Here is a 27,371-nt window from a genome sequence, read left to right on the forward strand (position 1 = left end):
TTTCACATCATCAACAGCACCGTTCTGAGTCAATTCAACAAGAGCTTGTAACCAAAAGTAGAGTTCCCTCTCCTGATGAAAACTGTTTCTAAAAGAAAACTAATCCAGGAGAACAGAAAGTTTCCCAGAGCGACTGTCAAGACCACAAAGTTTTGAGAACAAAACTAGTCACACACTGTACACACTGAGGAAGCTTGAAATAATGTGGGGAGTTGCTAGGCAACGCCGCCCACACATTTCCGGCATGTAGGAAGAAAGGTTGATAAAGTAATTAAATAAAAGCATATGAATAAAAAGGAATAAAAAAGGCAGTCCTTGAGATTTTAACCCAGCGTGGTTTGTCCAGTGGGCTCTGTGTGAAGCTAATGAGTAGCATGAATTGCTCTTTTGTTGGAGGAGGTACCTGTTTGATGAAGGACAGGGAGATAAGGTCCCAAGACACAATGCCGTGATCCATTAGCTCCAGGAAGGCAGTGAGAGTGAAGGCCAGCATTTCACCAAAGCTGAAGAGTGCAAAGAACAGTCAGAGACGTCTTACATCGTCTGACCTTCACCAACTTTAAAGAAATAATAACACATGGATAAAAAAGTAAAAACATCATCGCTGCCAGAAAAACAGAATCTGTGCTCACTGTGTGCCACTTTCAACAAGACGTGCCAGCGTCCCAATGCCCTCCATATTGATGAACTCTGCAGCGAAGGTTGGGTCTGCAGACAGCTTGGCGAGCTCTTTTAGAGCCTCCAGGCGAGCATCGATACCGTGGGACTGGATCCTCTCCAGGAGCTGACGAGCAGCACGAGCCTATCACACAAAAAACATGACTTTCAAATTTAGTCACCCAACCATTCTCTGAACGATGATTTTAAGGCTATGCCTCGGGTCATTCTTTATAATATATGTGTCAAAGTATTCTCAAATGGTTGTATTAGCACATCCTGCTAGTCTGTGTATTTCAACACTAATGCATTGTCTCCATATACTTTCAGTGCTAAATAACTATAATGTCAAAGTGCTACCTGTTTAAATATTACAACCTGTTTATATGTTATGAGTTAAAGGGGCAATGTGTAAGATATGGCTAGAATTTTAATTTAAAACATTCAAAAGACCTGCTGAAATGAGCATGCTAACCAGCTAGCCATGGCCAGTCCAGTCTTTTAATACCTTATACCTTGGAAGGCGATAGTGAGTCACTATAGCAACCAGTCTGTCTTCAATCCAATCTATCTCAGCGTTCCCTCTCCTTACCTTGCTAACTTGGCGAGACAATCTCACTGAATGGCCAGTAGTGACCTACTTTGATATCCACAACTATCAGATCACCACATATGATCATCATTTAAGCTAACAAAGATCAAAACCAGGCATTATAGCTTAGCTAGTCTCAACCTCTGACCCCAGGCAGTCTGTCTGGCCAAATAAGCAAAATGCTTGCTGCACATAGGCATAGTGAGTGTCAGGATCCCACAGTTTTCCTATATATATTCTTTCTGAATCCTCACATCTTATTGCTTAAAAGCTCAGTTTTTCTGTTTAACAGCTTGTAAAAATTTTGTTATCAATTCTTTATTATGTTCTTTCATTTTTGTGTTGTTTTCTAGCCATCAACTGTACAATGAGTTGTTTTCCCTTCTAGTAGAGGTGGGACTTTTATGCACACTGTCTCTATAGGGTTGGGCAATTGAACGAATATATCGCTTATCTGGTATTGGCTGAGTACGTTGCTGCTGCACTTTGGGGTTTTTTGGGGCATCATTTTATTTTGCTGATTTAACAGTATGCCTCTAAAGAACAAGTGACAGCTGCTACAGAGCTTCAACTCAACGGGGTTAATGAAGCCTGTATGATATAACTTTTACCTGCCTTTGTCCAAAAATGTTTTGTGTTTAGATGACTGTGAAATGGCCAGCAAGAGAACTTCAAAGTAAAACATTAAAGCCTCTATAGCACTAATGGGAATCTAGGCTTGAAGAAATGCACAACTGCTTGGAGCATGATAAGACAAAGCTGAACCAGATCCAGGCAAGTTGAAGTAAATCCAAATTATTCCTTAAAAAACAGCCTGGTGCACAGTGCACTGGGTAGCACTTTGTTTTGGTGGTGGAGGCGTGAGGTGCACCCACAGTTCACTTGGGAGGAAGGGTAGGATTAGGAAGAATATATTATCATACATTATTATTGAGTGTGTTGGAGGCTGCTATCAACCACAGCAAATCGCATCAGCCCCCTTTCATCCTTTTAAAAGCAGTGTTCTCCCACCACCATGCACTGACAGTTAGGCTATGGAGTACAGACAAGCATGTCTTGCAAGACACAAAAAGTTTGCCTACACAGAGGTAGGCTTTGGTTTGGTCCATGTGTAGAGACCTTTTCAAGGCACTACAAAATAAGAATTAGAAGACTGAGCAAGGAGCAACAATACACACCAGTTACTCATTGTACAAATAGCTCACTGTCTCATTTTAAGGAAAATTCAGTTTCAAAACTTCCTAATAAAGACACAACTGAACAGGAATAAACAAAACTGACTCACAGGTGAAATGGCTAAGCGAAGGATGGTCCCGTTCTTGATTTCACCGCGGCTCTGTAAGATTAAAAAGAAGATTATTTCTATATGTTCAAACAGTTATTTACAAAGTCATCAACCCAAGCTTAGGAAGGACACAGTGAAGCTCACCTGCTCAGTGATATAAAGCTGAGGCCCATCAGCATAGCGCAGAGCAAACTGCTCAGAGCCTGATAAAGACCAGCTGAGGATGAGGACAGAGAGATGAAGATAAAATAATTAGATCAAGTGTTAGATACCAACCAAAGTACTGGGACATGAGGTGAACTTGTTGAATGTTTAATGCAGCATACTCCGGTATGCATGAACCAAATGTTGTTAAAGTTCGACTGCTCCCTCCAGCAGTTGTATTTATACGAGTGGCAAAACTGAGAGATTGTGGAGGAGAATTATTCAGTGGGTGTGAACAGTAAAGTGCAAAGAATTCTCTGTTTCAAACGGAAAAAGGAGGCAGTGGGTTGATGCAGCCAAGAGGTGGATGGTGAGATAAAATTTGAAATATTCATCACTTTAAGTACACGACTAAAGAGCAGGCACCAAACACTGAGACGACAGTAGCCCCGTTTTAGATAGGAATTGTGCAAATTTGCAGGAAGGCCGATCAGTCTTCTTTCAGCATTGGCAGTATAAAAACAAAATCGGGGAGTGCAGCAAAATACTTTTGTTTATACAGAATGTGCATTTTCGGGGTAATGGGGGGCGTGAGCAAGTAGCAAACGTGTAGCTCAGTGTGTGACGTAAACAGTGACGTGGGAGGGAAGCCGCGGCTAGTCAAATTCCTTGTCTCCTCAGTTGCTCATCTTTACAGTGTCTGTCAGGTTGGCGTTTCCCTCTTGCTACTAGCTGCTCACTAATTCCTGCTATCAGTTGTTTCCTGTTTATCCGCCACACGTGCGGTGTCATCAACAGCTCCTCCCACAAGTCATCAGATCTCTGTGTGTGTGAACCACTGAACTGCTGTGATACAGCTAGTGTCTACACAACTGCCAGGACCGTGACAGGACTGAGCTTATTTTAGTCTTATATCATAGATATACAAACATTTAATTAGTTGGTAATCAAACAGATAGCCAGAAATGATACAAAACCATTACAGAAATATCAAAAAGTGCAGCAGAATGCTTACCCATCACATACTTCCCGTATTATTGAGGACAATGGTCTTTTCTGCAAACAGACAAAATGACAACATTGCAACAATGACAGCTTGTGGGGGAGCACATACTCTTAAAAAGCAAAATTACATTTCCTAAATCTATTAATCATGACGGGTTATTGATTATAATAACCTTTAAGGTACCTGTATTCTGCATAACTAAAAAACATCTCAGCATTACTCATGCCTTTCACTAACAAATAAAATTAAAACATAATGTTCCCATTCAGTAATCTCATCATTTTCTAAAGCCACTAACAGCTAGCAGAAGTATAATTATTAGATTATGGTGAGTACTGTAATTGTTGTGCTGTCTCATGTGGTGTGTTTGCTGCTCTGTTTGTTGTTTCATGTCTACCTGCCCAGGGACAACACATGCTAATTAGCTGCTAGCTAACTCTGGTGCTTTACTTTTAATTATGTCCTTCCAAAAATAAACAATAAGATAAAATAAGGCAAACTGGAACTTAATGCCATGTTTATGCAAGTACAGACCTGGTCCATCTCTATAAGCTGAGCATTAGCACCAGGCCATTCAATAGCCACCTTCACGATGTCAGCTGGGGGCGGCATGGCTGTGTTGTCACAGCACCCTGCAGAAGAAAAAAGAATTTAATCTCTAGTATGACTTCAGTTATTGGACAGGATGTAGGTTGGTAACACCAGCTGTTAAAACTCTTTCCACTTCCTTTGAACACTGAATTACATTTGAATGTGACACAAACGGCATTAAAATGATAAACAATGAATCATGTTCGACAGCTCACCTCTTCAGAACGTAACATAAGTACTACTTCACTGACGTAATTCAGAGCTTTTCTTATTCTGCACTCCTACAGTGTGTCAAAATGTTTGGACTCAAGCAGAGCAAAAACATTTTTGGTTTTCAGTCTGATGTTTGATTAACTTGAGAGCGATATGAACTAAAGGTTATACATCACCTAACGGAGAAGTGTTGAGGGGGTCAATCACTCTCACAGCTCTGCAGTAGAAACCACTGAGTCAGCTCCCCTGCGAACACACAAACCCACACAGCGGTCGTGTCAGTGCGAAACCTTGTTTTCCTTCTAGCCCAAAAGCTCAGCTCGCTCCATCCCTGCATTTTCTCTCCTCTGAACTGAATCTGTCAGTGAGCAGATCAATAAGCATGACTGTTTTACAAAACCACCCACTCACACACACACACACACACACACACACACACACACACACACACACACACACAGATCTTGCCTGGGTTGAGCCTTCTGCCTACTGGGCTCTGGGTTTGCTGTGCTTCGTTGCCCTTGACTTGTTATTATTATTTCCAATAAATATGCCAAATATCATTTGTGCTTCACATTTCTTCACCAACTTTTTTTTGACGTTTTACTTTGAAGCATCTGACTAAAATGGCTTTGTTCCAAACACTGTGGTATCATGCAGGTTAAAGAAGAAAAAGCACAATGTAAGGTGGGACGAATAGAGTCTGACTTCAATGGTCCATTGAAGGCTTAGCTCCAATTATAGTAAAGAAACTGCAGTGCTGAAATGCCAGTGACTAACCTTATTTAAGAATATTTTGCTCACAATTCTTTAAAGACAGGTTTAAAGTATATTGCTACATTGGCATTGATTTTTGAAACTCTCATACTGTATATGTAGCTATCAGCCTCAAAATCCCAGTATCAGTCGAGCTCTAGAAGTATGTTAAAGAAAACACAAAGAATATCACTCTTTGTTATTGTAGTGCTTTAAAAAACGGAGTCCACAGATTTATCAGGGTCCCCTGACTCTCTTCCCATTTTGCATTGGAGCAATGAATAAATAAATTCACAAATAAATCATACGTACAGCAGCATGCCCCAAAAGCTGCGCAGAAATAGCTGCAACATAGAACAAAATGAAATATAACTGTCTGGCCATCTGCTCTAAAATCACATTTTATTTCTAACTCTCATGTAGATCACATATTAATTCAGTCTTTACAGCTGTTTAATTTACATCATTGCAAAAGCACAGTATTATTGACCCAGAGACAGAGAGATTCTTTTATTAGCCACATTACCTCACATTTTATTGGTGTACCGATGCCTGTTACACTTGCTTCATTATTTGTTCTGAAATACAACAGTAAAAGGCAAACAGCAGCCGGTCTTTGGCAACAAAAGGAGATTTCTCTCTCTGCTCGGACATGAAGTGAGCATGAAAAGCTGTCTGATGGATTCTGCTGGTGACTGAAAGTCAGCGGTAAAGAAAGAGACACTGCTGTTCTGCAAATGGCTCTATGCATTCAAGGTGCTGTTTGTTTGAAAAGCAATCTTCATAATCACCAAATTGTTGGTTGTAAAAACAACCCTCAGCCTGCCTGAATAAACAACCGTCTTCTCGAGAGGTTTACCAGTGTTGTAGTACATTTCCAGCGCTGCAGCGCAAGCCTTTGTTAGTCTGATTCTATAAATATGTTCACCTGTCAGCGTGCGCCAAAAAAATCACTGACGTCTGACACTGTCGTCCTCTGATCATTCGTGAAATAAAGAGCATTCCGCCCTCAAACATAAGTTTCTTCTTTTGAAACTCGGTTGTCAGCACATCGTTGCAGAGCGGCTGCCGGGTCCTCATGAGGAAGACATCTCAAAGTTGGAATAAAAATTTAAACTCTGGTACTATAAATAATAAGCACGCCTGAATCCCTTCATCTTGGTAACTTTGAACCAGGGGATCGTCACTTTGCGTTCTCCACATAATTTGTCACAAATTAGAGAGATCAACAGATTGAGATGGGGCGATGTATATGTGATTAACATCAACAACAACAAATTAAGTTGAACTCTGCAAATGATACCGAGTGAAAACTGCCAATTAAATTCAGATTCCAAGCAGCCATCTGATGGAGAAACCGCACCGCCTCCGCATCTTTAAGCAGACTGCCCATTACATCACATAATGTGTGATCTCTCAGCCCTTTCTGAAAAGTTTGTTCTTGTACTTAAAAAACACATGGGAAATGTTTTCCATAAGTTCTTATGCTAATCTAAATATTTCAGCACTGACATTTGGCTAAAGCTTTGAATGATGTTATGCAGTGTTAGAGCTGTTATAGTTGTTATCTATGCAGCAAAGCCGTGTTCCTTTGTGCCAATATTATTATGCAGCATGTAGGACTATTGATATTCATGATTTATCATCCATCAGTAACATCATATTACATTTTAATATGATGAATAATGACTAATACAACTAATAGTGATAATGAATAATGAAACACTATGACAAACTAATTAACCGTTTGATTCTTATTTTACAGTTTAATCACTTTAATTTATCAATCAAATGATCTACCCTAATTGCTTAAATGATAGGCTTTTTTATATGATAGTGTTTTGTTTTACACTGTAATAATCCTAGTTTATCAATCAAATTATTTTCCCGGATTGGAAATTTTTAATAGCTTTTATTATTTTTAATATGGTATTGCCTTTTCTGTTAGGAAAACCATCATTGGGTCTCTGGAGTATAAATAAAGGTTGAAAAAATCATCGAATGATTACTCCATTCATTTTTTAGAAAATAAGTGAGAGTGCAGCTAAAAATAAAAGTTCTGGTCTGATTTCCCAGCGTTACCATTCAGTCAAATGTAACCACTATTAAGTAGACGATGCACTTGTGTTTTCCATGTAATGTTCCTATTAACATTAACAATGGCTCTGAACTTTGTCGTTATGCGCCACTGTTTTCTCACAAGTGCCCCATCGGTACTGCCCCATGTGGGACTAACTTGGGCAAATGAGTTGCTGGATTTAGTTGTCCTGTGCAATCTGACAATATTAAATTTGAATTTTTTTTTAAAACACATTGCCATATCTAGGTATTCACTTTGTTTTACAAAATAGGAAAGCAATGTTTAAGTCAAGCCCGATTTTGCCTTACACAGAAGAGTGATCCCAGCAGTAACTTCCACACAGTGAGGCATACAGCTTATCAATTAAACACTGGTATCAGATTGGTTCTCAGTATTAGTCGGTGCTGCCCAGGTATCAGTATCAGGATCAAAAAAGTCAGATAAGAGCATTTCTACCACCAACTATGATTTCCTTTGTCCAGGAAAACAGACTCTGATAACATATCACAGACCTTGTTACACATTCTGATGGTCATTATTGGTTATCTCCATATTCACCTGAATGAGGCCTTTCATCCTCAAAGCGAAGCCTTAGTTTCAGGCACTTCTCTATACTTTCCATACCTTTCAGCCAGTTTGTACATGAACCCACTCACTGCAGTCCTAACACCCTTGACTTGATTCTATCACTCGGGATAGAGATTTCTGCTCTGTCTGTCCTGTCACATTCATGCTGTCAGATCTTTTTCTTATCAAATCCAAAGCGACACTAGCCCATCTTTGTAATGTTGGCGCTGATGTATTTACCACTCGCCACATTGGTCCGTCAACTTTAAATGCAGCCTTCTTTGTGAGTGATTGCCTGTGGTCCCATCTCTGTTCACCGCAGAGACTGGACCTGTCCAAACCAGTGCCACTGACTTAAACACAGCTCTTTCTTGTCTCTTGACAGTCAGAGGTCTCAACTCTGAATTAATGATAGCATACCTACTTTTAATCAGGCCTGCAGGAGACTGGAATACAAATGGCCTGAATCAAAATTTGAAGTTGACGTCTTCTTATGGTACCATTTCTCTTGCTTGATCAGTAACAATAAACACAATCCTAGAATCATTTTTGAAATGGTAGCCAAATGAACCCAAAAGCAGCTGTCTGTTAGCTGCTCACCCTTTAGGACTCTCCAGATTCTTCTGCAGAACCTGTAGTGGAATATTCATATGTTGAACCCTGATAGATCCTGTTCTTACAAATTGTGACTATCTCAGGCATCCTGGGACATTTCTGTCCCTCCTAGCTATCAGTGCCCCATTCCTGATTTTTGGATCTCAATCTTCCAGCCTCTCCTCTACTGTGTGTCTCCCTCCCTCTGTGTGAATGGTAAGCTTGAGCACTGCCTCTTGTGTAGTCTCTCTTTCCAAATCATCGAGGTGGAGAGGAGGTCATGTTGTCCAGACTCTGTTTGGCAGCACTGAGTTGCTTGATATCCTCCTAGATCCATGTTCTTAATGTGTTAAAAATCTATGTATAATGTTGTCCTGGTTGTCCATACTGTAATTCTACTATGTTGGTCTCTGTACACACAACATCTATTGCATGTCTGTCCATCCTGGGTGAGCTATCCCTCCTTCCATTTTTTCCCTTGTTAAAAGGTTTTTCCTTATTAAAATCAGAAACCTAAGGATACGGCTGTCATATGCTATATAGACTGTAAAGCCACTTAAGACACTTTTGTGATATTGAGCTATATAAATAAAATTGACTTGACCCAGTAGTGCAAGTGGGCCACTGAACTGACACAGCTGCAGTTACTGATATGAATGATACCTGTGCCTCTCCTGCTGTGACATATTTATTTGGTGTCTCAGCTAAGGACAGCACAGAGAGGGAACTGCTTTCTATCATGACTACTGTTTCCTTTTTTCCTACAGCCGCGTCATCTCACTGGTGTATGACTGGTGCTGGGCTGCTGTACTGGGAGCTTTTAACTGAGACCTCTTGGCAGCAGTTCTTTGGCTGCACGCGCTGCGGTGGTAGCATAGCAACAACTGCGAAGGAGCTCGAGCCTGAAAAGAAATCCCACAGTGTGGTCTGAGCCTCGTTTCTAAAGGCTAAACTTCTTCTCCTGTCCCCCACCAGCTACTTCTCACCGCGACCCGGATGTTTCTGACGCCATTTTACTGTTCTTATAATGTGGTAAGGGGGTTCCTTCTGTCTGGGCTGCTTCAAATAAAACACTCACACATGTCGCGAGGCTGTGAAGCGCCTAACTTTTGTGGTAGCTAACAGTTAGCTAGTTTAATATGCGGAGTGGCGCCCCCTCTGGTGATACGACGCTTATTGTGAGAGGGGAAAAACAGCTTCAGCATTTTCCTTCATCCCATTGTCATAGAAAGATAATTAAATTAAAACATATTTAACGTTACAGTATTTTACATAAAGCGCGATAACAGTCTTGAATATTAGGAGATGGTTGGTTGGCACGTTAGCTATCGTCTCGGACGTTTTAGCAGCCACCGTTAATTTCATCGATACACACTTCATGTATCATAAACTTAATTAAAAAATGTTTAAGGCCTGATTTTATATGATTTATCAGCCTGGGCTGGTGCTATGATAACCACAGGGAGCTCACACACTGGTGCAGCAACGGCTCCAATTTGCACCCTTGTGATATTTAGCGAAATCAATCACAACTCGCGATAATGTCGGCACGTTATATTAAACAGCTGCTAACATAGACAACACTACCTCCTGTTATTCCCCGAGTGAAAGTAACAGTAAAATGTAAACTCACTCGCTATTACAGTCAATACCAGTGTTATTCCTCAAAAGGCGGCTAACGTGATTCAGTCATCCAGCCAGTCTCTGCCTGCTCCTCCATTGCAGTCATGATGCAGCCCGACTCCCGGCGGCGGTTCGGGTTCTGTCCTGATGGATCTACTTTATAAACGGCTCTATGATTTTATTAAAGCCTACAAAGCAGATAACATCGAGACTCAATGTTACTCACCCTGTGACTGGGCCATCGATGATGCTCTCAGTATCCCTCTCTCCCTCGCTCCTGTGAGATACTTTTGGAAAGGAGACACTATTCCACGCCTTGTAGGCGGGACACAGTGTAAATGTCACCGTCTGCTAATGAGACAGGCCCTTCATCTCATCATTACTGCACACTCTGACATCTTCCTCTAATGCAGACAGTTAAGTTACTGTGCAAAGGATGCGAGATCACTGTCTCTGTATGTATATGACAAAGGTGCAGTGATCTCTGACAGGGTCATAGTGAGTTTTAATAAGACATCTTACTTTGCACAAGACGTGTGTATCTATAGCCTTTGTTTTTTCCTCATTTCATTAAATTTTACCTTTCTTCCAAGGTAGTTTGTATCATTTAAGCCCAAACCAATACGACCTAAAGCTGAGAATATCACTTAATAAGATGCCAAGTCTAAAATATGTATTTTTAGATCTAGGCCTGGTTGATTTTGCTCAGATGTATGTTACTTACAAAAAAGTCACAGACTACTGTAAACAATAAATACTTAGTAAATACTGTCTGATGCAACTCCTGCATGCACCTGTATTAAATGTCAGGGCCATAAAACTGATGCATTGTCTGTTGTGACCAATAACAGTGTGATAGCCATAACATTACTCTTCCATTAAAAACTGTGAAGGACATTAGAGGCTGTATTGTAATCTAATTTTTAGAGTGACTATTTCATGTTCCCACTGTCACTACAATTTCTGTGGCAATTTCTTGAAGTGTTAACAGGCAGCAATGTAATTTATACAGATTTAAAATATTGATTGATTGGAGAGCCCCCACATTAAACATGATTCACAATACAACATCCAGCAGTTAGTGTAGGAAAGTGCACCCACTTGCTTAAAGTGACAGTTCACTCCAAAATTCAAATCACATGTTGTTGCTCTTACCCGTAGTGCTATTAATCACGCTACACTGTTTTGGTGTGAGCTGCTCAGTGTTAGAGATACTGGCTGTAGAGATGTCTGCCTTCTGTCGAATATAGTGGAACTATGGCCCTTGGCTTGTGGTGCTCAAAGTGGGGAAAATTTTATTTTTTTAAAACTCAACAGCAATGTCTCTTTCCAGAAATCATGCCCCAGTTACTCAAGATAATCTACAGACCAGTTGTGAGCAGTTTCATGTAGGAACTATTTTCTTTCTCCCGAACTACACCTGCCAACCGAATCACCACACAGAAAAAAGGTGCATCTTCTGTCTAGATTTACTTAGTAGCAGCACATTTCTTTTTGTTTACTAGGTCTGTGGATTATCTTTAGTAACAAGGTCATGATTTCTGGAAAGAGACATGATTGTTGTACTTGTTTTGGCCCTTTGAGCACCACAAGCCGAGTGCCATCTAGTTCCATAATATATGAGAGAAGGCAGACATCTCTACAGCTGATATTTCCAACACTTGGCAACTCTCACCAAAACAATCTAGACCGATGAATAGCAGTACAGATAAGAGGAAAAATATGAATTTTGATTTAGGAGTGAACCATCCCTTTTAGCCCATTAGGCGTCTTTGTTGAGTGACATGTTTGTGTCTGACACAGTGACTTGCACCTGTCTGCCTGTGTCATGGTTACACTTGTAGTGTTCATTCCCAGGCACAGAAGAACTGCAGCTGCTGTAATTATCGGATGATACATCCTTATCGGCTGGGGAGAGGACTGTCTGGGCTTCCTTGCTGAGGCTGCTGCCCCCGCGACCCGGACCCGGATAAGCGGAGGACGACGACGACGACGACGACGACATCCTTATCGGAATAATAACAATAATTTTCTCATTTATTAGAGATTGGCCACCAACATTCTGAGCAAGATTTCTTGCGTAAAATCTGCTAAACCAACGTGCCTATCAAAGAAACCTTAACATTTTGATATTGCTTAAGAAAACTAAATCCAACACAGCCATTTTTTGTATCAAGTTTCTCTCCTGAGAAGATGCACCACACTGGCAGCAAATTGCATTCACAGCACAATACATTTTTATTGAACACAGAAACCATGTGTACAGGGAAAATATCCACAGCCTCAACTGATTAGGTAACACTTGGCTCACCTCATGGGATGGATGCTGGTGAAACTTGAGGGGGCAAGCAGACGACTGCACTTAAATTCACTCAGGGAACAACTTTTGAAAATCAAACAACAGCTGAATGTTTTTAGCTCCACATTACATTCTCATGCATGACATCAAAAATAGTATTTCTGACATAATAGTTTCATCAACAAACACAGACATACCCAATCTCAAATGTTTGACAGGCACAGACACTGAGCCAAACTGCTGCTCTGGAAAGTCAAAGTTTAGAATTAGCTTCAAATTACATCGGGTTTATATTAAAAAAATCATCACCTTATATCAAGACCTATTGGATGCATTTCAGTCAATAACACATTCTGTAGTTTATCCATGGATCAAGTGTACCAGTAACCCCAACATTCACAGATAGAAAATTATGATACTGCAGAGCTATAAGCGCTTTTACAGTTTTCAGTGGCTGATCTAATGTTTCCCTTTTCAAATGTGAGATATCACAAAGTCCTCCATTCATTTCCTGGCAGTTTATATGTTTTATGTCATGCCATCAGAAAATTAAAATAAAAATAACTAACATAAAGCTTCAGTAATATCGGGAAGGCTGAGGGTAACAATATATCTTCGATGGTAATTTACTGACATGTACACCTCACTGCATCAGAGACACACAGACTGACACCAGCATCAACAGAAAGCATCACAGCTGTTTAAGGTTTGTAAACACATGACCATACATGAACACATGACTGCAGAGGTTCAGCGACACAAATGCTCTAGGAGTGATCTTTTTTTGTTTTGTTTTTTTTTACACCATTGCACTGTGACTGAGAAAACACCAATGTTGTAGATCTGCCTTTTTGACGTCATTGAATACACTTCTTTCAGCAAAAACAAAATGAGCCACAGCAGATGCTGCTGTAATAAGGTCTACATCCAAACAATACTGAAAGGTTCAGAAAGAAAGCATGTTCACTGGGGCTGCAACTAACAGTTGTTTTCATTATTGATTAGCCTGCCAATTATTTTCACAATTAATCATTTAGTCCATAAAATGTAAGAAAAATGTGAAAATGCGCATCACAATTTCCAAGAGTCCAAAGTGCTGACTTCTAATTGCTTCTTTTGTCCAACCAACAGTCTAAAACCCAGAGATTTTTCAATTACCATCATAAATGACAAAGAAAAGCAGCAAATTCTAACATTTAAGAAGCTAAAACCTACAAATGTTTTGACACTTCAGCTTGAAAAATAACTGAAAAGATGAATCAATTATCAAGAATAGTTGGCAATTAATTTTCTATCAATCAACTAATTAGTTAATCGTCTAATTGTTGCAGCTTTAACGTTAACTAACTACTGAAAACTCAGCTGTAAACTGAAGACTTCTTAGAGGTAGGAAATGAGCATGGAACAAAGTTCCCAGAAAATAGCCTTCACACGTTAAAAGCTGTGATAATAAAACATTATTTCTACCAATCATAAGGCCCAATGAGTGCTGCCTATAGAAGCACAGCAAAATATTATAACACCCTAATAACAAACAATGGCAACGACCCAGCAGCTTTATTGCACTGGTAGACTGCTCTGTGAGCAGCTAATAATTAACTACTGGCCGATGATCATAGACACCAAGCCTCAAAGAATCCAATGCAAACCAATCATGTTCTAATATTAGTCATTATCCCCTGGTTTAAAATTTTATGCAAATGTAGACGAATCAAATAGAGTTGTCCGATACGAGTATCAGTAATGCTTCCAATACTGCCTAAAAGTATGGATTGATACCACATAACTTATAAATAAACTTCAAAGTAGCCTCATATCTGGATTAAATGGCAGTTTTCTGAGAAATCAACTCTTCTTTGTGTCTCTAAAATGGTAGCCTACACAAAGAGTTGCGCTGTGCAGCCACTGGCAACAACTGTTTTAGAGCAGCGAAGAAGAATTGATTTCTGCTCAATTGTGAAAAGTTAGCTGTTAGGAAAATGCCAACAATTTGACAATATTTTACACTGGAAAGTCCCACAAGTTTAGGGTTTAACCTGAGCCATGCCATACAACAATGTTAGTACTCATTTTCCATCCATAAAGGGTTAGCAGTATACAGCTGGTAATTATTTAAATTATTTATTTTTAATACGATTGTATCAGATCGGTACACAAGTTAAAGTATCAGAATTGGTATCAGAAAGGAAAAAAAGAATATTGGAGCATCTCTACAATCAAACCCAGACCTGGAGATGAAATTGGTTTAAGTGTATTTAACTTGAGTTGAGTCTGAATGGTTTGCATCATTTATGAAGACCTGGATCTTTAAACTATTACACGTACAAATGAAACTTAAGTTATTCACTGTATGAAACAGCTGCAACACCTCATGTTTTAGGAAATTAAAAGCCACATAGGGAAGTAACTGTATATTCTGCAAAAATACGTCCTAGCTTTAAACCTCGACAGCTCATTTAAATTTTCAAATTACCAGTGGCTGGTAAAATACCCAATTTCACACTGATTACATTCCCACTCTCTAAAACAGTGAGCTTTGTGTGATACATTTGCATCTATGATGAACGTCGTGAGTGCAGCTGCCATTTCATCGGACAGAGGGACGTACCAAGTTGATTAAATTAATTCATAACAAGTGTTTGAGAGCTATGACCGTCTAACCATCTAGCGTATAAGCCTCATTAACATTACTCCACAGCTCAGATGTTGATAAGAGTGTGAGGATATTTATGACACCAAATCCTCACAATACATAATGAGCAAGGTGCTGCAATAACACGGAAGTGGAGAATAGATCACACAAGGAGTTGCTTCATACCAGATAAAATATACAATGACTGTTCAGATCAGTTCAGTTGAGGTCACAGGTTACAGGCTCACAGGCAACACCATGCACTTCACAATGTAGTCTACATCTGTGTTCAGTTATTGAAACACACCCTCCACACACTCATTCTCTACGTACAGTATATCACCCTGTGATGAGGGACTTCTGTGTGTAATTATCTACAAACTGTATATCTCATCTTTAAACACCAATGACTTAAAAATAACAAATGTTGTTGCTTGAAAATAAAATTACAAAATTATGGATCAAACAAGTACTGATGTCCAACAAGTGGCTTTCAAAATATGAGACATTGTTCACTGTTTTTAGAGCATCACCTGGATTTACAAAACAACAAGGGAATACCGTCTGTTCTGACTGTGTGAACTCTGATTGGGAAGTGTCAATTCAAATACTCAGCCAGCTTCAAGGTCGGAAAAAGAAAGAAAAAAAAAACACATACCGATATAATAATACATTAATCCCCCTCCTCTCTCCCAGTAGATCAGTAACTATTGGCAGGTATTGTGACATTTTTTGATTTAATGCTTCAGGATTTAATTTTGCGACTGATTTCTGACATATTCTCAGCCCCAAAAAATTAATTCCAACTGTTATAAACACAGAATGTGATTTACGTTTGATTGATTAATGCTGCAGTATATAGTAACATTACTTGAGGAGATACATACCAAAAAAATCCTAAAATAATGTTAAGGATGTGCTTAAACCGTTATTTTTACTTTGCAATAAACATTTGAATGGGAGTCAATGACATGTCTTGTACTGCTGTTGACAACAGATAGTGACAGTATTGTATCAACCAATCAAAATTACTTTCAACAGCTCATTGATGTTAAACACATTCATTTGGTGTATGACACCACGGTGATACAATACAAGCACTGAACCCTACAGAGATTTACCTAACCATTTTACCAGATGGGCAGTTATTGATAAACTTTGTGTTTAGGACACATTCAATTTAACTTTTAAGCATCCTGTTATATAATTTTCTGGTCTTGATAACATGATCATGTATATGCAGCTCTCTGCTGTCAAACCCATTGACTGTTTGCACATTTTAAACAAAAGAAATTAAATCAAAACTAAAAAATTATAAAGGTCATTTAGCTCTAGCTCATTACACATTCAATTATTTCATTTAAACTTACTTACATTCCCAAATAAATTTGATTAATGAGAGCCAATTTGTTAGTGATTATTTGTTCCTTTGATTTAAGACAACACTTTCTGACTACAGTGTAGAAAAGGCTTCAACTCTATTAGAGAAAAACAAACTCTTCATAATCAATTCCACAAGAACAAAATGTGCAAAAGGTCCAGGGGCAGAGCAAATCAATTTGATTGAACAAACAGAAAATCATGTCATTAGTGTTTAGTCAATCACACTGTATTTACAAGGATTTATATTTACAATGTCAGATTTCCTCTGTCATGCATCGTTTTGTTTTTTGTTTTTTTTTAATGTAGTGAATTAAGAACCAGTATCATTACACCCACACAGTATGAACACTGGCGTATTCACCATTAAGAGTAATATATTAGGGGAGCCCAGGCAGAAAGTTATGACCATATCTACACTGATTTATGCCTCATTTATTGTGATGGAGTTAATTTACAATAAAATACATGACAACATGTCAGTATAGCTGTACATTTTGAGAATGTGAGCTCAACTTAACCCTGGGCTTTGTTTATTGTTTCTTGGGTTCATAATAAATATATTTTGAATGGATTGGCAGGAACTAAGCTGACACAGCTCTTTCCCTAAAAGTGCCAGTGAGATGAACAGAGAGAGAGAAACAGGGGGAAGAAAAGGATGAGGAGATGTATGGTTGTGAGGTCACTACCAGTCTGCATTATCCCAGGTTTCCTCCGCAGGTTTTGTGGGACTCTTCTTCGTCTTACCATCTGCGTTCTCCCAGTTGTTGTCCCAGGCTTCCCAGCTCTCCTCTGTGCTGTGTTTGTTGTTGGACGCTGCTTCGGAGCCCCAATTGTCCCAACTGTCAGAGCTCTTCTTTGCGGAATTATCTGCGATGGTCCAGCTGTCACTGCTGGGAGATTTCTTGGCCTTTAAGGAGCTGTTGCTGCCAAAGGTTTCCCAGAAGTCCCTTGACACAGGCTGGCTAGAACTGCCCTGATATCCCTCAGTGGCATCCATGTTCTGGTAGCTCTCTCCAGCAGACCTGAACAGTCACAACATGAAAACAGGCTTAGCTTTAAATCACACAGTACAAAAGATTTTGCATGCGGGAGATTTAAATTGTATGAAGCTGTTATTATTACCCATCCTCCGGTTTTCCAGAGAAGATATTGGTCAATTTTGCACCAGCTCCCTGAACCTAAAAACAGAGGACACTTCAGCCTCCAAGAATTTTCTACAGATGTTACTGCAGGTGTTAAAACACTGACACTGTAAGACACAAATGATTAATACGTAGCATTTAACATGATCTAAAAATTGAATGAAGTGATAATAAATGGAATACAAATAACACAATATTTGCGACACAACAAATATTATGCTGCATTTTTAGTTTTAGCAACAGTCAGAAGCAGTAACAATAAAACTACAAAGAGATGTTTGCTTTCTAACACATCACCAAGGTTGACCACCAAGTACTCACCGCCAGATTATAAATGGCAGCAAGAAAACAAGAGAATGACAAATTAGAATTGTTCAAACATTCATCATCAGAGCAAAACCAGTCTCTTTTGAGGGTTATGATGTAGATATTGCCAGTCTAAGAGACACAACCAGGTATTGAGATACCCAGGTATAAATTTATAAGTGTTGGATCAGAGCTGCTGCTGCTGGCTCAGGAGACTGGTTTTGCATCTGCACAGTGTGGCAGAGATCTGCCCATCCTACCTTGTTTGCCAGCTCAGAGATGCCGACTGCCATTTCATCTAGCAATTTGCCATCTTTGACCTGAATGAGCCAAATTATTATTATTATTATTATTATTATTAAAACTAATGAAAAAAATACATCCATATATATTAACAGAGCATGTAGTGAGCAGCAGTTTGTTTTTGATTGTGAGAAAAGCAATTTGTGATTTGTTAAAGGCACTGATAATCAACATGAGGAAATTACATTTTGTTTGAGTCTTAACAGAAATAGCTCCACTGAAGCAGCTATAACCATTTAGCCAGAGAGCAAGAAGACTGTTACAAAGGCACAAACTATACAGACCTTAAATCACCAACGGCAACTGTACATTAGACGACAAAACATTTGGTTTAATAGCAGTTTCACCACCATTTTTAACCAATTAAAAAGTAAACTCTACTTAAATCTTTCTCCATTTTGATTTATGAACGTTAGCATGTTTTCGTATGGCTACACAGGCCTCATTTGATCTCATTAAAAGACGCATCCAGGAGCTGCTCACTTGACACCAAGAGTTAAAGCAGGTGTGTGGAAACAAACTCACCATGACCTCAAGGGACATATAAGTGCATACATGATTTAAAAACAATAAAGCAATTGTCAACTGAAGAGCCCCAGGTTGAGTCTCTTAATGTTTTCTGAACTCAGAAATAAGAAAATCAAGAAAGAAAATAAGAAAAATAAGAAAATCTCACCATTTAAGAAACACGAGGACCAAGACTGTGGCACTTTATCTTTTGTGTGTGTGGCTTGAATTTCCAAGATAAAAGCCAAATTTGAGATTTTAAAATCATCTACCTCGCCAGATGAAAGGGAAATTAAATTTGAATATGATCTTTGTGTCAAATATAGATTTCTTATTCTTGAAGTTGGATGTTGCACAGCTTTGAAGCTGAACTGAAACATTTTTAAATGCAAGGGCGTAGGTTTTGTTTCAACGTCGGGGAACACACATGAAACAGGGGGTTTTTGTGTCCTCTGCCAGACATTTTTGAGCATCAAACACTTAATGCCCTGCATTGTGGTGGATTTGTATGTCCCAATTTGTGCCTTTTCTGCATCAATTTATGGAGTAACTGTCTTAAATTTTGTAGACGTTCCTCTGCTACTTTTACATTAACAAGCTGTTGAGGTTTAAAGCTAGGATGTATTTTTGCAGAATCTACAGTTACTTCCCTATGTGGCCTTTACGAGTATTGAGAGGGATGCGTTCCTTGCGTCTCCTCCAAAATTTATGCCTATGCTTAAATGTAGTGTTGATATGAGGATGCTTGTATAGTTAAGTATAAAGATGGCTCATGTAAGTGACATTGAAACCTATTATAATTGCTAATTACAAAAAAAAAAAATCAATAAATTACTCTTATGCTACTCTGAAACTAAAAAATGAATGCCTTGAAGTTGGCATCATGATATCCAAACAAAGACATAAGCTCCTAAAAGTGTTTAAATGTATTTTAAGCCTTGTAGAGTGACTGTGCTGGAGTTAACACTGACTCACATCCGTGACCAAACAGTTCACAGCTGTGTGCTTCTGCACATCCCATTGCTGAGTCACTAACAGGGGGAAACAAAAGGATTTTAACAAGTTCTTTTTCTGCATCCTTGAAACCGTAGGTTCTGTCGTTTAATGTAAGCTGGCATAAAGCAGATAGACTGACACAGGCAAGCAGTGGAGAAAATAGCACATTCACATCTGAAGCTGTTTTTTTGCTATGAAGCACTGAATCCCACCACCAAGTCAACAACTTCAAACATCAATGTTACCTTTTCTTGGGTGGGTTTGATAACATTCTCATTTATTGTCTGTCCTAACTCTGTGGCCTAGTTGGGAGTCAGAGGGGAGAATTCACTTGAATGAAACAGAGTTTAACATTCACAGTAGAGCAAGACACTGAGCCGCTTGTTCTGCAGTTGCATTAAGTGACTGATCATTCCCATTCACCATGACACTGAACAAGCACTAGAGGGTGTAATGGTTCCAAAAAACTTGCATCATCAGTGTACAGTACATTTTTCTTACAAGGCAACACTGCATACACCTTATTTTTCTGTGTAGTTAAACTAGAAGCCTTTTAAATGTACATCTACAATGCTAGATATTAAAAAGACAACATCTTTGCTTTTTTATTTTACCTCCTAAGCTCTGCAGGGTAGCATGCTGCATAAAGGATTTTTCCAGTTACCTGGTTGCTTTATTTATGGACAAATCACAAAATAGTTGAGCAGCCAACACCTACTCATTAAACACCTACCAAATGTTGCTATGCATTAATTTTAACAACTGCCAAACTTAATTGTTTCTACATACCATTACACCTCTATGACACAGTTAGTAGTCAACACAAACACATGCATGAATGGATAATCCATTATTAATGGATACGAGTGAACAGTTTATGGAACGTTTCTATATTAGGGGTAGGAATTACAGGCAATCCCCACCCCGCAATACAGTTACCAACTGTCTTTCACAGGTTATCCATAAACTCAAAGTACATGAACAAAGAATTAATAAGTATATCCAAGCAGAAGCGTGTAAAGGTGGCGTTCACCATTTTGCAAAAATGTTTGTTAAGCTGTGAATACTAACTGAAAAACTGACAAGCTGACGAAAATAAAGAAAATGGTTGATGCGTATTTTAAATAAAAAACATGATGCGGAAAAAGCTCCATGCACCTATTATCTGCTTTACCGGTTCTGGGGGCGCTTTATAGCCCCTTAACTACATCCAGAGAAGGCAAAAAGATATTAAAGTAGTAACACAGTTATTGCAGTTTGAGAGTTTACATTATATGTTAACAGATTTACAAGCAAAATGGTACACATTAAGAAAATGTGGGGGTATTACTCAATAAAACAGATAGAGAAGGACAGGGAAAAACTTCAAATGTAATTCTGACTGACAGAAACCTTTAGCAGTGCAGGTACAGGTAACTGTATGAGTCTTACCTTTAGGGTTGCTTGGTTTGCCAGTTTAGATGTCTGTGTGAGGGGGGAAACGACAAACATGAACGTATGAACTGCCTTTACTTTATAAGGTTTGGTATTTAGATTGTTAATTTTTAGTTTTTTTACACAGAAATTCAGACTCAAATTCGACACTGCTGAAATATGATACAGCATTTATTGCGCAAATACACTTACATTATCTTTAGCAATAGAAGCAAACTTGCTAGCTCCAACAGTGAAACTGCTCCAACCCTGTGAAAAATAAAAAATAAATTACTAGGGGAAGAAAAATGCCACAAAAAGTACAACTCAGATTTATATTATGACTTACTGAATAAATAGAAGACATGGCATTGTTGATGAAGTCATCCTCTTTCTTCTCTGGGGTCACTGTGTTGCCGAAGCCAACATACCGATTCTCCTGATTCCCACTGTAGCCCCCTCCACTGAAGAGGCATAAAAACATTTTTAAAAACACTTCTTTTAAGGAAAACAACAGACAAGTGCATAATATAAGAAATATAAAGACTGTGAGGCTCTCACCTCTGATATGAGTTAACATCGTCACTCAACCAGTCTTCAAAAGCTTTGTCATTAGATTTCCCTGAGCTTTGTCCAGGTCCTCCAGAGCTGTATGACAGAAACATGAATTCACAGCTTTAACTCCTGTCCTGTAGTCTGGCACTGCACATAGTGTGTAAAACATTTCTAGCACTTTTACCGATGAGCGGATGAAAGGCTGGTCTTGGGTTGAGGAGATGTCCAGTTTCTGGCAGGGGACGTCTCAATGGACCACTCCTTACCCTCTGCTAAAGTCGCAACCTGTCATGTACAGTGTCAAAAGATGGTGAAACAATGTGATGAACAGAGGACACCCTCACAAGACAGTAATCTCACAGAAGCCTCAGTGACAATCAGACCATTCTGCAACTAGCTTTCTGTTTGAAGGTATAGATCTTGTCTGGCACACACACTTACAGTTAGAATTAAAGGTCAAGTTCCCTCTTTGGTCAATTTCATGGTCAGTTACTCCTTTAGTTTATTTATTTTAACTGAATGAATGGATAAATGGATTACTACTGACAAACCACTGACATGCTTTAGCTTCCTGAATTAAATAGTGGAGACCCGGACTCGGATAAGCGGAGGACGACGAGATGAGACGAGACGAGACGAGACGAGACGAGACTTTAGTCCTAAATGTGAAATGTGTAGGATATCAATAGTTGACCATTAGGTGTGCATATCTCACCTTGTCTCTAAAGAGCGCAGCAGCTTTGCTATTGTATTTCTCCTGTAAAGTCCAGGTGGGATCATAATCATCTTGGAGTTCAAGAAAAAGGCGGAATTTTCCATTTCCTCCCGCTTTCATCTTCTCAAGCTCAATATCTTTCCACTTGTCCATGGTGACAGAGCGCACAAAACTGCAAACAGGGCAGAAGAGATACATTAATCACTATCGGGCTGTTCAGGGTCTCCAGAATCATCAACACCATAATACATTCCACTATTCTTACCTGAGATGTACTCCCAGGCCCCGGTGCTTGCCAGAGCACTCAAGACAAATCCAGATCCCATAGGTCACACTTACCCACTGAGGGTTAAAAGCCCCACACTCAAAACACAGCTGATAAAACAAGACACAGGACAATTAATGAATTTACACATAAAAACTACTGAGATTGATTTATACACTTTTGCACATTGGATATCATATGAAGGCTGACCCTGCATTATAATACAAATGTCTAAGACAAACAAAAAGTCCATTAAAACCAATGTATTTCACCATTGTGCACCATTGTTCTTTATCCTAACTTGTCAAAAGACAAAACAAGACTATTAAACATTTACATTAAATACATTTTTATAACGTTGACATTTACTTGACTGATGTTTCAAGAGTGAGTTATTTTCTTTAAGTATGTCAGTTAACTAACAGAGCAATAATATATTTAATTATATGGTGTATTTATTTTTAGCTTAGGCGACATATCTGTCCTACTGTTACTGCCAGAGATGCAGGCCAACAAGATGTCCACTGGCAGCAAAACTGCCACCTAAAATTACTCCCACCATTTATTTGAACAATGATAAAAGCGGGGACATTTTGTGGAGGACTATGGAAAGGTGCTGCTTTGCGAGCCTCCCAAACACCTGCTACCTGCTATGTGAATTATATGCTTCCAGTGAGGTGACTCGATTATGACCAAGAAGTGAAAATGACAAGCCACATGAATAAGTTCCTGTGAAGACTTACATTGTTCTCGTCTTCTGTTCTCACTTCCTTCAGAACTCTTCTGGTCCTTGGACTCGCCATGTTGACCCACACTGAAAGAGAACGGCAGATGAAGCACAGTTAATTATCAAAGCAGAGTACTGACACATCATTCCTACTGTATTGTCTCTTCAGGAGAAAATCCACCCTGAAATAGAGGTGACACTTTTTTTTTTAATTACATAATAGAGGTCAATTTTAATTTGTGAATTTAAACCTGTCTGTGGTTCATAGCTGACAGCAGTGACAGAAGATGTTTTGATGATGTCATCCAAAACAACCCTGGACCCGCTCCATGACAGCAGGCTTGTTTGAGATGAACTGTGCCTCGCCTGAAGCGGATGAAAGCAGCAGGCAGGTTGCAGCCAAGGGTAGTGACAAAGAGGCTGCAGTAAAACCTTCCCAGTGCAGCACAGAAAGTCAGCTAAAGCTTTTTAAACTTGTTATATATGTAAATATATACAACTTTTCCCCATTTTTTCCCCTTAAAGGGTTTTTTGGGGGACTTTATCCACTGTGAGGGTCCAAGGACAGAGGGATATCGTATGCTGTAAAGCCCGCTGAGGCAAATTGTATTTTGTGATATACAGCTCTATAAATAAAATCAAATTGAACTTTTTCAGGTCACAAATAACTACTGTTTGCTGCTGTGGATGTTCTGAGAGATAAACCATATGAGAATCTCATCTACCTATACATGAGTATATACCTATACATGGGGCTGCAACTAATGATTATTTGGATTATCAATCAGTGTTTGGACTATATTTTTGATTACCTAATTATCTTTTTGGTCCATAAAATGTGTCAGAAAATAGTAGAAAAAAATTACAAGGTTATCTCTGTACTTGTCCAAAGGCATTCAATTTGCAATGATATCAAACAGAGAAAAGCACCAAATCCTCCTATGTGAGAAGCTGGAGCGAGAGAATATTTGGCATTTTTGCATGGTAAATGGCTCAAAGATTCAACTGATGATTGAAAAATTGCTGTTAACTAATTTTCCGTTGATCCAATAATCAATTAATCAACTAATTATTTCAAAAATAGTTGTGAGCTTTTAATTCTTTAATTCTACATGCACTATTTTGCATAGGAATTCCAGGTAATTAACCTGTCAACTACTGACATATTACCACCCAGTGTAAAGACATATCTGTGGCCGCCTCAATCTCATAAGGTTATCGCTGCCCATGGCACTATGGCACCACAGCAAGTCAGCAAATACATGGACAACATGAGTCATGACGGATATAGGTACATATTAACTTCAACTATCTCTACACAGACTAGGGGGGTTGGAAATTAACTTTTTTGTCCATCTGCCTCAGTAGCTGGTGGACTTCAAAATCTACTAGCCACTTGAGTATTTTACCAGCATGTGGCCAGTGACTGTTGCTAACTTCTAACTCTGGTCTGGTGATGTTGTGTGTTTCTTTTAGTCAAAACATTCCATGAAAGAGACTACCATTAACATTTAATTCATCTTAAGAGAAAAAAATCTATGAAGCCAAAGTCTGATGTATCTTATTGCTCCTGTTACAGGCCTGTAATGTCATCCCAAAACTATCAAAACATGTCAGTGAGCCACACCCTTACAATGTGTGACTGTATGGGCACTGTAGTTTATTTTGAGCCAATCCTACACCCAACTTCCTGCTGGCGTTAATACTCACGAAAGCACCAAATGTGTATTAATGCACAGCTGGAAATAGTCCCTAACAAATACCATTTTTAGTCCTGTTTGAATGATGACAGCTAAAATCTACAGTGCCCAGCTGTTGTAGATGTTTAAATTTATGTAGCCTTTTTCTGAGAATATGTGGGCCTGGTACTGAGAGTCACAGTCAGGGCAAAAAATCAGAGGACTAAGAGAACACATGAAGGTTGGTATTGATATTTTTGTGTAATTAGATTACACTAATAACCACAGAAAGATGGCGGCCTTATCCATCAGACTGTTGGGTATGTTTTAACTTGTAGAAAAGACTCCCGCACACTGTCTAACATGCAAAAATAATGATTTTAATGATGCAGCATTTCAGTAACTAGACCTTCATTAGGTTTGCCTGATGAAGGTCTAGTTACTGTAACATTAGAGCAGTGTGCTAGAGTGTTTTCTACAGGTTTTATTCTTCTCGTCACTCTCCTACGCACCTGTTTGGAAATAGATATGTGAAGTATTCCTTAATTTTTGGGTATGTTTTGGGTTTCGTTTGACCAACGGTCCCAAACCCAATTAAATATTATTTACAATAACATAATGATCGGCTGATTCTAATCATTACAGCAGTTTTAAAGATACTGGCATTATTATCCAAAAATCACAGAAGCAGCACAATACACAGTACAACCTCTGCATTAGGGTGGATATGAACTGTGCAGGTGTGGTGTTTTTACAGAGAAACCTTAGAGAAACCTAAGCATAGACATCCTCAGTCGACTGGTAAGTTTACATTCCTCAAACCAACATTGCTTCACTGAGCAGAGAAAATGTCACTCGTCTCAACCAAGAACTGGCAATTTTGGGGATTACTGGGAGCAACAGGATAGATTTTGATGGATATTCTTAATAACAACAGTCAGTAAGAGCGATTCTGCTAGTTAAGCTTATCAGATTTTAATATCAAGATTCACTTGAAGCGAGGCCTAAAGGCAAATAGCATTATTATACATTTATTAACTATACATAATGTCGCAAATATCCTTCAGATCATGATAACTTGTGTTTCTTGAGGAAATTCAATCAGTAATGTTGAAACTATTGAAGGTCTCCACACAGAACTGCAGTCGTGTCAACGCTTCTCTACTCGTAGCATTCACTACTGATGTCATTCACCGGGCTCCGTGTGTATTTGACCAGAGACGTCTAAATGTTGTGATGACTTAACGATGTCTGACTTCAGGTTATCATTTAAAGCTTATTCCCACACGGACATCACACTAAAATGTGATATTTAACTTAATTTATATGGCAACCATCGGAGATGCTAACGTTAGCTCCCCACCGAGCCAACCGAACCGTTACCTGTCTGTGATTGATGAACAACGAAGACGCTGTTTTCGGAGGGTCTGCTGGCTCCGCCGGGAAACTCTACGGAGGCTTTTCTTCTGTGGCGGAGGCTCAGCAGAGTTTATACTGTCACACACTCTGTCAGGCCCACAGAAGGGAAATATAACGATAGACTGCTGATGTTAAACACCGGTGGCCATGTTCCTGTTTGCATACGTTGGCAGTGCGGTGCATCATGGGAGTCGGTCTTTTCGTCGGTCTCTTCTTCGTCACCGTGTTGTTTCTTCTTCTCTCTCTGTTTGTGTCTCTGCTGCCACCATCGCTTCGGAGAGTGAACATGCATGTGACCGTGATATTACAGACAGGTAAAGCTACAAAATCTAAATTTAGTTTGGTGCATTATTATCATTTAAGCAACATGGCAATAATAGTTGTTGTAGGCATTGCTCATTAAATTTCATATACAAAAAATTGACCTCCAGGGTTGAAACACCAACACGAAAGTGACAAAAACTGCAGTTCCTTGAATGGCCACTTGAGGCTGGCTCCAGAAGCCAGTCAATTCCCATAGACATCTGTGCTAAAATTACCAATGTCATTTAGTTAAGTCTTATAGTTACGTATAATTAAGGGCACCAGTGCCCATAGCGTCCACTGCACCTCTCCCAGTCAAATCCACCCATTGCTCCTCCACAGTGCCAGCCTCCTCTCACCCAAATATGGCCACTTTTAGTTCCAAAAACCTAAGATGGGGACAGCCACAAACCATTTGGTGATATCACAATAGCTGCATCTATTATTTTTTACCATCTATAGCTATAACATGAGAAGACCCAAGATAGGCCAAGTGTAAATAAATGCAAATTTAACAACCGCTAAGTGACAGAGCACACTCAAAAAAAAAAAAAATTGTTGTATTTACTTAAAAATGTCATGTCAATGTTATGTTATATTAACAAAGTTACGTGGAACC

General features: G+C 39.1%; 2 protein-coding genes across 10 annotated transcripts in view; both read right to left on the reverse strand.

Annotated features, from left to right (window-relative positions):
- The window catches only part of elmo2 (engulfment and cell motility 2), a 35,836-nt gene extending 25,357 nt beyond the window's left edge, over positions 1-10,479 (reverse strand). For 3 of the 4 annotated variants that reach the window (XM_049579404.1, XM_049579396.1, XM_049579379.1), the window contains exons 1-8: positions 10,335-10,479; positions 4,665-4,734; positions 4,219-4,316; positions 3,694-3,734; positions 2,679-2,751; positions 2,535-2,585; positions 633-802; positions 404-503 (exon numbers count right to left, since the gene is read on the reverse strand). In XM_049579404.1, the coding sequence (XP_049435361.1) occupies positions 404-503; positions 633-802; positions 2,535-2,585; positions 2,679-2,751; positions 3,694-3,734; positions 4,219-4,296 (513 nt within the window). In that variant the 5' untranslated portion in view covers positions 4,297-4,316; positions 4,665-4,734; positions 10,335-10,479. The remainder of the gene's footprint in view (positions 1-403; positions 504-632; positions 803-2,534; positions 2,586-2,678; positions 2,752-3,693; positions 3,735-4,218; positions 4,317-4,664; positions 4,735-10,334) is intronic. The other variant, XM_049579387.1, reaches the window with a different exon arrangement.
- A 1,849-nt stretch (positions 10,480-12,328) lies between these two features.
- arfgap1 (ADP-ribosylation factor GTPase activating protein 1) lies at positions 12,329-26,636 on the reverse strand. Of its 6 annotated transcripts, XM_049573508.1 has the most exons (14): positions 26,414-26,635; positions 23,368-23,438; positions 22,625-22,734; positions 22,360-22,531; positions 21,829-21,929; positions 21,651-21,737; positions 21,439-21,553; positions 21,303-21,359; positions 21,108-21,140; positions 20,851-20,880; positions 19,922-19,978; positions 18,131-18,190; positions 17,545-17,600; positions 12,329-17,444 (listed from the first exon to the last, which is right to left on the reverse strand). In XM_049573508.1, exons 2-14 carry the CDS (start codon positions 23,425-23,427, stop codon positions 17,105-17,107), a joined length of 1,278 nt encoding a protein of 425 aa, XP_049429465.1. In that variant the 5' UTR covers positions 23,428-23,438; positions 26,414-26,635; the 3' UTR covers positions 12,329-17,104. The 6 variants fall into 6 exon arrangements, with proteins under 6 accessions (XP_049429465.1, XP_049429483.1, XP_049429473.1 ...); XM_049573526.1 differs by lacking the exon at positions 18,131-18,190 and having other exon boundaries at positions 17,545-17,594; positions 26,414-26,636; XM_049573516.1 differs by lacking the exon at positions 20,851-20,880 and having other exon boundaries at positions 26,414-26,634.
- Between the last annotated feature and the right edge of the window lie 735 nt (positions 26,637-27,371).

The sequence above is a fragment of the Epinephelus fuscoguttatus genome, linkage group LG1 (genome assembly GCF_011397635.1).
Source record: "Epinephelus fuscoguttatus linkage group LG1, E.fuscoguttatus.final_Chr_v1".
Taxonomy (NCBI): domain Eukaryota; kingdom Metazoa; phylum Chordata; class Actinopteri; order Perciformes; family Serranidae; genus Epinephelus; species Epinephelus fuscoguttatus.